The sequence below is a fragment of the Sceloporus undulatus genome, chromosome 5 (assembly GCF_019175285.1).
Source record: "Sceloporus undulatus isolate JIND9_A2432 ecotype Alabama chromosome 5, SceUnd_v1.1, whole genome shotgun sequence".
Classification (NCBI taxonomy): Eukaryota; Metazoa; Chordata; class Lepidosauria; order Squamata; family Phrynosomatidae; genus Sceloporus; species Sceloporus undulatus.
The window spans coordinates 147,633,442-147,645,992 of record NC_056526.1 but is presented as its reverse complement, the minus strand read 5'-3'; the positions used below and the strand labels follow the sequence as shown (position 1 = coordinate 147,645,992).

At 37.3% G+C, this 12,551-nt stretch overlaps 1 protein-coding gene across 14 annotated transcripts in view; it reads right to left on the bottom strand.

Moving 5' to 3' along the window:
* SLC10A7 (solute carrier family 10 member 7) overlaps positions 1 to 12,551 on the bottom strand; it is a 189,461-nt gene that overhangs the window by 63,225 nt on the left and 113,685 nt on the right. For 11 of the 14 annotated variants that reach the window (XM_042467567.1, XM_042467566.1, XM_042467563.1 and 8 more), the window contains exon 7: positions 6,308 to 6,391. In XM_042467567.1, the coding sequence (XP_042323501.1) occupies positions 6,308 to 6,391 (84 nt within the window). Of the gene's footprint in view, positions 1 to 3,844; positions 4,021 to 6,307; positions 6,392 to 12,551 lie in introns of all 14 variants that reach the window. The other 3 variants (XR_006104015.1, XR_006104017.1, XR_006104016.1) reach the window with 1 other exon arrangement.

Sequence of the window (12,551 nt, the reverse complement as noted above, 5' to 3'; positions counted from 1 at the left end):
CACCATAATACAATACCACAAAGAAAATCTTTCATGACAGTTTTAGAGTACACTACATTATATTTTTCTTTGTTTACCTTCCTATCAAGAATTCATCTGTCTGTAGTTAAAGTCAAGTGTCAGATAAGAGTGAACTATGGCAAGAATGCTGTTAATCTGTCATCTCAATTTTTCCAAACAGCTTTCCAGCAGTATTGGTCTCCCAGAAGATTACTACTTCTTCCTGAAATTCAGCTGAAGTTGAGCAATAAGCAGGACCACTTTTATATGGATTAAAGTTATAAATATTTCTGAGTCAAAAACATTTCTGAAGATTGGCTGTGTCTTTCTTTGTGACAAAGTATAGCTCAGTATGAGAATTCAGTGGTTCTCAACCTTTGCTTCTCCAGATGTTTAGATTTTGACTTAAACAAATTTTAGCCAGCACAGTCTATGTTCAGAGGTTCTGTAAGCTGAGAATCAAAGGTTATGAATAACTGAATTAGAAATACATATGCTGTGGAGAAAATGCTATGCTTTTTGGTCCCACCTATTCAGCCATGTGCCTATCAAACCTCTTCTGACATAAAGCTTCATCACATGAGAAAAGAAAGTTGAAACAGAGTGGGAGAGTAGCAGCTTTGTCTGTGCTTCTTTGCATGCTAACATAGCACTTTTGTTCTCCTTCCTGAGGGAGATGGTTCTAAAAGTGTGCCTTTTGTTAAATGGAATTCTCCAACGTGACAAAAGACACTCTTTTACAACCATCTTCCTTGGGAAGAGAGTGGAAGTGCTATGACAGAGAAGAGACATGGAAAAAGACGCTATTCTCCCACTCCAGTTTTGGCTTTCTTTTCTAATGCGACAAAGCTCTTATTGGAGATGGTCTCAAGCTGGAAGCAAAATGTAACTGTATATACTCATCATGTTGATTAGAATATTACACAATCAGGGTTCTAAATCATGGGGGAAGCTTACAATAGAACTTCTTTGGACTACAGAATCTCCAAGCCAGCAGGAATGGATGATTCTGGGTTAGAGCTGATTCTAGGAGCGGAAGCCCTCAAAGGATAATTTGCCCCTGGCTTTGTAGCTGGCTCTCCTGATTCCTGTGGAAAATAGTGGGGTAGGGCCATGAAGACATCTGTTCTTACCTTCACATAATTCTAACTGCATTAAGACTGAAAGCTCAAATAGAGTTTAAAATTCTGGTAATCCTATGTATCTATATTCAGAAGTAACTGTACTGAGTTAAATGGTATTACTCCCATGTAAGTGTGTGCATGATCCCATCTTTAATTCTGTTATTGGATGTACTTAAATCTTCCTTCAAGTACTTATTCCTCGAGACTGGAAAATCAAGTAATACAGTCGGCCCTTCTTATACACAGATTTTTTATACATGGATTCAAGCATCCATGGTTTGAAAATGTTTTTAAAAAGTATAAATTTCAAATATCAGACCTTGATTTTCCATTTTTTTATAAGGGACACCATTTTTGCTATGTCATTATATTTAATGGGACTTGAGCATCCACGGATTTTGTTATCCATGGGGGATCTTGGAACCAAACCCCAGCGTATAACAAGGGCCCACTGCAGTTCTGAAAAAGTGGAATTCATAACTGACTTTACTGGGTCTTCTTTGTAAACATTAGTATTTGACAAATGGTGGTTGTGCTGCAGTGACAAATACTGGCTCTGTAATCCCCAGAGGACCATTTCCCAAACTCTGGGGAATCCTAGGGACCAACCCCAGGGTCTGAGTTTCTACACCCTTGCTTTAAGTCCTTGCACTCCTCAAAGAAGGAGCACAGCCTCAGAAGGGGGATCCAAACTTGAAGCAATCAAAGTTTCAGTTTTGTTTTAGATATGAAGCAGCATAATTATCTGGAGCTTTCTATGGTGCTGCAAATACTGGGATGACCTGCACTACCACCTTCCCTGAAATTTTTGTCAAGGTCAGGACAGGAAATATATATCGGGGAATTATGAGAAATACTTATCAGGGCTGTGAGACTTTCGCTAAGCCCTACAGGTGTAATGATTATTGATTTTGGGAACTTTAACGCAGTACCCATAGAAACTCACAGAACCACAGCCATGACTTCTAGCTTCCATGGTATCCATTAAACAATATTTCACCATTATAAAATTAGCTCTTCCATGTATCATATGCTTCCTGCTTTAAAGCTTGGGGGCTAACAGATGAGTGTAAATTTTCCATAGTACATTTGTAAAATTCACTTCCACAGGCCACTTGTAGAAATTTTGTATCTGAACAGAATGGCTCAATGAACTTAGGGCTGGATGGTGGGTCCCTTCCACTCTCTAATCAGTACAGCTTAACTTTGTTTCTCTGCCTATATTTTTATTTTAAATTACTGTAATAACTAATTTGAGTTTTAGTTAAGGACCGTTTAATATGAAGCACCCACTTCAGGATGGCAAACAAATTACCAGTGGACAACTAGAGAATGCATGAATGATAATGTACAGACATGGCTTTTATTATTTATTCATAGAGAACAGTGGGTTTTGGTGTGCTGCTTTGAAATATGTTCAAACCAGTAGAATATAATAAAAGCACTGTGAAAATTCTATTTCATTAACTTTTAATCATAAATCACTCTTTAAAATAAAACATAAAATAAAAGTCTGTCACAAGCACTTAAGTCTAGAGAAGGAAGAAGGACAGCAGAAAAGGGAAGGGAAATCTTGCCACGCTGTTCATTTTTCTGCTACCTGTCATTTCCCTGTTAAAAGAGAACAAAACAAGACCACAGTCTTTGCCCAGGCTTACAATATATATTTTTAAAATAGGGCAAAGTGGTCTAGAGATGGGTGAAACCAGTGCTTTGTACTGTGCAAAAAATATTTTGCCACCTAGGATACAAAATGTAAAAAATTATCCCAACATCTCTCTGTTGGCTCATGAATAGATGCCATCAGCAATCATCAACAAGCACAGTGTAACCTAGATCTATCTTACATTGAAATAATATAAAAGATTAAAACAAATCCATAGCAAAGCCTCCCCTACGTGAATATTTTTAAAGAGTTTCCATTCTGTAATTTATCTAGTGCTGAGCCAAAACAGGAAGGATATTTCAAATATTTTTCACTCCCTATAAAAATTGTTTCCCAAACCAGAAAGGGCATAAAAACTGTTTGCCAAGATGGCAAGTCTGAGACTTAACAAAGGAGCAGGAACTATACTTCAGGCACAAAGCATAACCACTGCACGTTTTTGAACTGGCATCTTGAGATATGGTTGTGAAAGACTCCTGTCTGAAAACCTGGAGGACATATACCAGTCAAAAGTTAGATAGACTTGGGCTAGATGGAACAACAGTCTAATTCAGCATTTGACCATTGGCCATCCCCTAAACCCGTGGTGGTGAACTTATGACATGGTGCCCTCTCTTGCACGTGAAGTCATTTTTCAGGGTACACGGAGAGACAGGAGAACAGAGGAAGAGTAGTAACAGGTGCAGGCCTGTTCTTCTTCTTCTCCCACCCTCCTGTGCCTTTACCTGTCTCTCAGGAGATAGCTAAAGGCCCGGGAGGGCAGAGAAGGGGGGAACACGTGCGCACCTGTGCCTCCTCTTCCCCCTGCCCTCCTGGGCCTTCACCTGCCTCTGTGGAAGTCTCGTCCCCCCTAGAGGCTCCTCCCCCCAGCATCAGGTAACACCCAGTGCAGGAATGCCTTTGAGTTTCGGCACTTGGTCCCTAAAAGGTTTGCCATAACTGCTTTAAACAAACTGTGTATACTTATCTAGCCAAAGCAGACTCTGTATGGGTATCCAGATCTAAATGTACATCCCCACTTTCATTACTCCATGAACAGATATGAATTACTTACACTTTAACTAGACTTGAATCACTCTGATGTCTTGCAACACAACAATGTAAGTTGAGCAATCCTTAAACTCCTAAAGCCAAAACTTTTTCTCGCCAGCCTCCAGCTTCTGTGTTCAAGGTGGTGGCTGCAGCACCCTCTCATACATAACACAAGTAGTAAATGAACAAGATGTGAGGCTGGAAAGAGATGAACAAACAGGAGTGCTTCAGTCACTACCTTGAAGGCAGAAGCTGGCAGCAAAAGATGTGAGGTTGGAGAGAGAGAGACTGAAGAACTGTGGAATGGCATGAATCTACACCTCCCGCATTTCATAAACACTTTGTTTCTCTCCACCCTCACATCTCTCTCCAGCTTGCAAGTATAGTGCAGGTATATACTATGCTACAGCACTTGTATATTCCAAAATTAAAAAATAAACAAACAAAATGCAAAACACCAAAATGCTTCTGGCTTGAAATACCTGGAATAAGGGATACTCAATCGGTAATGGAAAATGGAAATCCCAACACAGCACAAGAAGGCAAGGAATGATACCTGGCTGCCTGGGGAATTATTTATTAATTAAAATATTTCTATCCCTCCCTGTATCTGAAAATCTCAGGATGAGGCACTGATAATAAAAACAACTTAAAACAATCCAACTATTTAAAGTAAGGGCTGTTCGACAGTGGAACACACTCCCTTGGAGTGTAGTGGAGTCTCCCTCCTTGGAGGTCTTTAAGTAGAGGCTGGATGGCCATATGTCGGGGATGCTTTGACTGAGAGTTCCTGCATGGCAGGGAGTTGGACTGGATGGCCCTTGCAGTCTCTTCCAACTCTATGATTTCATGATGCTAAAGCAATTAAACAGCATAAAGTGAAACAGAAGAAAAATCACACCATTCATTATGTCAGAAACATGTTGGGTCCCGAAAACTTGGGCCAAAATCTTAATTTTTAACTTTGCACACAAATGAGGCTAGAGTTGGCAGCATCTGGGATTTTAGAGGGGAGGTATTTAAGAGCTGAGATGTTATGGAAAGGAAGATCTTTTCCTCAGTCTCCATATACTATATTGTTCTCAATGGTGGGACACAGAGAAAGGGCTCCTCATCAGATCTCAGTGCTCAGACAGATATATATACAGGATGAGGAGTTCATTCAAGCATTAAGGTCTCAAGCCATTTAGGACTTTATATGTCTTCACCAAGTATGGAAAAGAACTAAGGTGATTCTTCCCAAAGGGACTTTCCTGTGTCTTTCTAAAGAAGGAATAGAACAAAATTTGTTTGGTGGGATGCCTATGGCTCAAATCAAGTGGAAACACCTTCCACACCCAGCATCAAAGTCTACCCCTTTGACAGCAGGTTTGTCCAACCTTCTGTGTACCATTTTAAAAAAAATATTTTATTTAGAATAAAGTATAACACTCTATGAAGAATAAAGAATAAAGAGAGAAGAAGAAAAAATAGAAACCCTAAAACAACATATACCTCCACTAAACATCAGAAATACATATTGACATTTGACATACACACATATACACACGTATATTTACGTAAGATCATCGATATCACTGTCCTTCTAGTTATACTTCCTTTACATTTGGATATTTACCGTATGTTGTAAATTACTTATTTACTCCATATATACAACCTATATTAATAATACATTCTCATGGTGATATACAAATTCTACAGTTTAATATCAACCGTAACTATTATTCAATTGTATATTTTACCCTTTTCCTCAGATGTTTTTAGAACACTCCATTCTTTTTCAAAACTTTCTTTAGATTTTCCCTTTTGTAAAGCAGATAATATATCCATACTTCTGGCTTCATAAATTCTAATCAGCCATTCTTCAATAGTTGGGTTATCCGGTATTTTCCAATATTGTGCAAACAATATTCTTGCACACGTAACCATATATAGAATGATTCTATTCAATTTTACATTTTTTACATTATGAGTCATGTTCAGTAAGAATAACTCTGTGTACCATTTTTGGAAGACCAGCTGTGGAGAAGAGATTGAATGTGCTATTTGGATCCAACTCACAGGATTTTGAACATCAAATGGGGAATTTATAACAGTCATATTTTGAATATATATATTTTAATTAGCCTAGACTTAAATGTTTTTTAATTTCTATTTTTTTGAGGCAGAAACAACTCACCTTTCTGATGTTTCCAGTTTATTTAAAGCAAACTCTCTTTTTTCAGCCTTGTATCTGGAATATCATTTCCTTCTCTAATTTATGTTCACAACTCTGATTTTGATATGTAATAGCATAGGTTTTTGGAGAGTGAGGGACAGTTGCTCAGCCTCAACTAAAATAATGTGACTTTGGGGAACAGAATGGTGTCATCTCCCTGTTATTAAACTTCACTATTCAGAGGCCTTTTCCTAGAAGACAGATTCCCTTATTTTGCAGTCCACCTACAACATGCTGAAATATAGGATATATATTTTAACAACATACCTGTCCAATTATGAGTGGAACAACAACGGTCATGAACAGCTGTGAGAATATAGATGAGAAAGGCACAGAGGATGAGGATCCAAGCTGGAAGAGAACATGAATGCATAATGTTAAAATGGAATTTTAGCTAATGAACCACTACCTCGAACAGTTCTGACTATTTTGAGGTATAAAACATAAAACAGTTTATTTGTTTTAAGATTTATTTGTACACTTAAAGTAACATCAAGTACAAAACACAATGCAACTGTAGGAATAAGTAAATAACTGCCTTAATTTTGCAAATTTCTATATTGTTGCCATATAATCATATAACAATATCCCAAGCAGTACAGTACACAACCAATATACAGTCTTGACCACACTAAGGACTTGGATGATGCCTTCCTGGAACAGATGAACAAACAAATATTTACTGATATTTATTGGAAGTCAAACTCTGCCAAGAATAAAAAGGTCCAACAAATTCCTCACTTGCCTTGCAGACAATTTTGTTGTCCAGAGGGTGGAAGAGATAACAAGAGGATCAGCTATTTTAGATCTGATTCTAACCAATAGTGATAACCTTGTTAATGGGTTGGGATCCTTAGGTGGGAGTGACCATGTTCTTCTGGAATTTGTTATACAGCAGAAAGGAGAAGCCAAGTGTAGTCAGACACACATCCTATAGTTTGAGAAAGCTGATTTCAGTAGACTTAGGGAAAGTCTGGGTGCTTTCCTGTGGTCAGGAATACTAAAGGAGAAGAGATGGGAGTTTCTTAAAAAGTGTATTATTGAAGACATAATTTCAAACAATTCCACTGAAGAGGAAAAATAGGGGATTACTAAAAAACAACAACCCAGGATAGATGTCTAAAGAGCGAAGATTTAATAGGGACATGTACAAAAAATGGAAAATGGAGAAATGGCCCAGATGAATTCAAACATCTTTGGTCCATGCCCTGAGGGCTGGGTATGTTTAATCTGGAGAAAGGAAAGTTAAAAAGTCACAGCATAGCCATGGTTAAATATTTGAAAAAGTGTCATACTGAGGATGGAGCAAACTTGTTTTCTGCTGCTCCAGAGATTAGGATACAGAGCAATGGATGCAAGCTACAGGAAAAGAGATTCCACTTCAACATTAGGAAGAACTTCCTAACAGTGAGAGCCGTTCAACAGTAGAATATGCTGCCTCAGAATATGGTGGAGTCTCCTTCTTTGGAGGTTTTTAAACAGAGGCTGGATGGCCATCTGTCAGAGGTGCTTTGACTGTGAGCTCCTGCATAGCAGGGGGTTGGACTGGATGGTCCTTGTGGTCTCTTCCCACTATAAGATTCAGTGAGAGCAGTTTGACAGTAGAATATGCTGCCTCGGAGTGTGATGAAGGCTTCTTCTTTGGAAGTTTTAAAACAGAGACTGGATGATCATATGTCAGGAGTGCTTTGTGTATTCCTGCTTGGCAGGGGGTGGGGCGGACATGATGGCCCTTGTGGTCTCTTCCAACTCTATGATTCTACATAATCATTTTCAAGAAATGTCTTTAAATACCAACTGCTCTGTAATACTCCCACTACAAACAAGTACTGAATAGGGATGTTTGGGAAAGGAACGGGGAATGAGTTGTTTCTTCCCAGCAAGATCTCCTAGGAAGCCTAGGCTCTTTGGACAAATCCCACAACATGCATGGAATACGTCAAATAGGATGTCAGTACTGATAGTTTACTTATATGGATCATCATTATTAACATAGTATACTTTATCATGATTGCCATAGGAAGGGATAGAAATACACTTATGGAATGAATGTTAACATTAAAGGCACAGTGTTTTTTGAGCATTTTAATTTCTGGAAATGGAAATTGAGCATTTCAATTTCTGGGCTTCTCCCAAACAGAATCAGTTGTTTTTAGTTATGGCTGCTGAAATCATTAGTATGATTTATTTCTAATCCATTTTACATAAAAGTGAAAACACCAAAAGATATAATATATTGGTTCTTGGTCATACTTCTCAAAGAACCAATGTTTAACTGAAGAATGAGTTGTAAACATTTCACAGAGAGGTTGTGTAACAAAGTATGCTCAGTAAATACGAATATTAGACGTGTATGCATAAGACAGGAAAGCTGTCTGTTGCCAGTCTAAAAAATTCATATTGCACAAATTAAGGCTGCTGATGCTGGCCTGGGCCCTTCAGTAATCTTGGAAAATGGACAAAGCCAAACTACAGACTGGTTAGCTGTCCCTGCTACTGAACAAGGGAATGGTTCCACTGACTGAGAGCAATTACTGCTTAACTGTCTTGTCCACCTCCACTGAATGGAGACACTGTCAAACTGTCTTGAACCATTCAGTGGTGTACAGGTAGGGTTGCCATAATTCTCTACCACAAACCTCCAATACTCTTAATACAATCTGTTGGTAGAACTGTTTTACCAGCTCATATCTTCTGGCAGAAGATACAAAACAGGGTCTACAGGAATGTTCTTCAAGTTGCATTTTGGCAGGATGGTTGATTTAGTCTTCCTCTTTAGATTTACTCTAGTTTTTGATACTGTTATTAGGTCTTTGCCAGTCTGCTCCTGGACTTGTTTTTGCAGAGAGAATGGAGCTTCTCCATCTTCTGCTTCCAATTATGTAATCTATTTGATATTTGTATTGGCCATCAGGTGATGTATATACAGTTGCTTCTTTGGTTGCTTGAGGAATGCGTTTGTGATGAACAAACTGTTGGCCTAAAAAAATCAGTCAGTAGCTCTCATGCTTCATTTCCTGATCTTAGGCCAAATTTTCCTAAAGTCTTTGATTCTGCTGTTTCCTATTTTTGCATTCCAAATAAGATACAGTGCAACAAATAAATGTTGAATAATGTACCATCAACTGCTTACTAAGTGTTTACCCTAAATTAGTTGCAGTGAGATGCAGGAAGATTAGAAATGACAGCTGAAACTTTTGCAATGATTTCTTTGTATATCTAAGAAATCTGAAACTATACTCAAAACAGGCAAATGCTAAAATGCTGGCTAGATATTGACCAAATGTGCAATATTACAACTCCTCTTTCCCTCTGCATCTTTTCATATTCTCCTCCACTTCATGCAATCAAATATGAGTAAGCCTTTATTCTAAGAATAGTGCAAAATCCCACAGTTCATGCTATTACTGCCAAAATGATTGATAGAATTTAAAAGATTTGAACAAAAGTGACTGAATATTATCAAGAAGAAAAAAGCTGAAGAAGCAGAAAACGTGTATAAATGCTGGGCACATTACACAGGACAGCAAATATTGAAGTAGGAGATGACAGACACACAGAGATTTTTTTTAAAAAGGGGGACATTAGCTCTTAAAAGTTTCTTTTCAGCATGACATTTTACTGATTTTACTCTGTACCGTGTTTTGTTTCCTAGCTGCTTTTATCAGTGTGAGCTAAACCTATATTTATATTAATTACAATTTCTCCAAGATTCTATCATATTATAGCATGACTGAAGAATAGAAAACTGGTTTGGGTGAAAAAGGTTTTCTTATGAACACTTCTGGCTAAATTTGGAGCAAGGCAGTAAAAATTTAGCCCTCCCAGTTTTTCAGAAGGCAGAGAAGAAATGCTTACTCACATTGGCAGGCAACTGTTAGGTAATTTTTTTAAAAACTGCCATCTTTTAGTGTTTTGTTTTTTTTGCCCGGTGTTCCTTGCAGCAACATCTCCAAGGCACTTGGAAGTTAGCTTTTGGGTCTACAACTCTCAGAGTCAAGAAGTTGTAGTTCAAAAAATAAATACCATGGCATGAAGTAGTACAGGACAAAACCATCTAAATCTATTCCCATTCATAGAATACGGTGTAACCTTTTTCAAGTGATGTTTTAAAGTACAAATGTTCACTTTCTACATATGAGTTAGTGGTAACATCTTCCTTGGGTTTCTAACATGCCCATATTCTTACATATATGAAAGAAATGTAACTGGGTTTTAATGTTGGGAACAAAGGTTCAGTAACACATTATTAGAAGAAACATAAGCAAGTGACATTGGCATATAGTTTTTAAAATTAAACTGATTGGAAAATACGATCTGTTAAGTAAAATTAGTCTCAACAATTCCATCAGCAAGTTAAAAGAATGTAATATTTTTTTTTCTTAAAAGGAATCAATCTAATATTCAGACACAGTTTTCTTTGCAAAAATACATTCTTCATTTAATGCCATTCATTTAAGATATTACATTATTTATGCAAAATGGATAATTTATTATAAGTATTCATTCTTCCCTTTGTGTACTTGAACATTTCTTTAGCAAGTTAGTTAGTGCTACTCATTTTACATTAACAAGCATGTGAAAGTAAAGAGGCTCAAACCATTAAATGCTGTCAGGAATTAATTTTGTACAAATTGGGGCAAAATGTAAACTCTGATCAATAAGTGTAAAGCTATCTTGAGGGGGAAATCCTTGTCTTATTAAATTATACATATAGATTAATATACTCATTATTGTTGCTACTTTGGAGATTTGAGAGAACAGCACAGAACAGGAAGCAGAAGTAAAAGACATGGCTTCTGGGCCTGGTTTTAGTCAGGAAGCAAGGTTTAAATGATAATAAGGTTAGAAAAAAAACCTCAGTTGTTTTTTTTAAAAACAACAACAACATTTTTCCATTAATATGTAGGTCTACATCAACATAGGACTAAAACAGAAAATTAAGTATCAAAATGTAGTTCAGATGTTATGGCCACTAGCTGAAATAATAATTGTTCTTTTGAAAAGTGCTCTTTTAAAGCAAGTTGTTTTGGTTGAACTTAGGTTAATAGAAAGATTTGTTTTTGAATAGTATTTCTTGCACTATAAAATAAAGTGATTTAAAATAAGCAACTGGCACTGGATACTGGTCTAGCAATGAACAACTGCCAAGACATTGTTAAAGTTAAAATGTTTAAATTCAAACAGTCGTTGTTCCACTAAGAGGGTTAGGAAAATAGTAATAACAGACTTAAATATATATGCATAATCAATTTTGAAAACCAGCAGTATTTTTAAAGTCATTTGAAACTAACCTGGTTTAAACCAACCAACCTTGGATAATAATAAATAATTATTTAATTTATGGAGTTGTGTTGATGCATATGCAGCATTTCTGTATGTATTTCCCATTCCCATCAGTAACCAATACAAGAGATTCAGTGCCAAATGAGATCCCCTCTCCTTCACCTAACTATCAGTTTCTACTACTGAGATTATCAGAGGTAGAGAAATCAACAGCTCTAGTGCTTAGATCCAGCTTTAGCAACTGGAGAATTACTATCTCCCATGCAGATGTGAAGGGCTTCTAAGAAGAAAAAGTAAATTCTACAACAGGGTAGGTAACAGTGGCTTCCGTGCTTTTTTTTTTTTTTTTTTGGATTGCAAGTTCCATCAGCCCTAGCCAGTAGAACGAACAGTGAAGAATTATAGGCAGTGCAGTCCAAAAACCTCTCAGGGACACAGTTCTCCATGTCTCACATAAAAAGGGAATACTATTTGAGAGGGATATTGAGAAGGTGGAATGTGTCCCGAGGAGGGTGACCAAAATAGTAAAGGGTATGAAAACAATCCTACAAGGAAAGAGTAAGGAAGCTAAGTAGGTTTATTCTGGAGAAAAGAGGACTGATATACAGTTGATCCTCCGTTTTTGTGAAGTATCTATTCTCCCCCCCCCTAAAATGGAGGCTTGTGCATATTTAAGCCCCATAGGCTTGAATGGGACACACCCCTGTGTGTGTGGACCATTGAAAATAGCTGAGGCCGCCCCTCTGCAGATATTCAAGGTCATGGATCAGATCCGCAAGTTAGGAGGGACAATTGTAATAACAATCTCCAAATATGTTGAGAGCTGTTATGGGAAATATGGGACAAGTTTTCCCCCCCCTGCTACTCCAGATGATAAACCAATGAATTCAAACTACAAGAAAAGAGATTCCACCTAAACTTTAGAAGGAATTTCCTGGCAGTAAAAACTTTTCAGCACTGGAATAGACTACCTTGAAAGGTAGTACATTCTTGATGAAGATTTTTAAAGCAGTTGGATGGTCAACAGTCAGGATTATTGTTTTAGCTGTGGATTCTTGAACTAGCTTACAAAATCATAAAAGTATGCTGAAGGCTCTATTTAGATCAGCTTATGGAACACATTTTGGGGAAGAAATATAAGGCAATTGCATTACAAGCAGTGATGAGAAGGGTAGAAGTGTGAGAGACCCCGACAATACAACACATAGCGAAAATACTGGAGTTG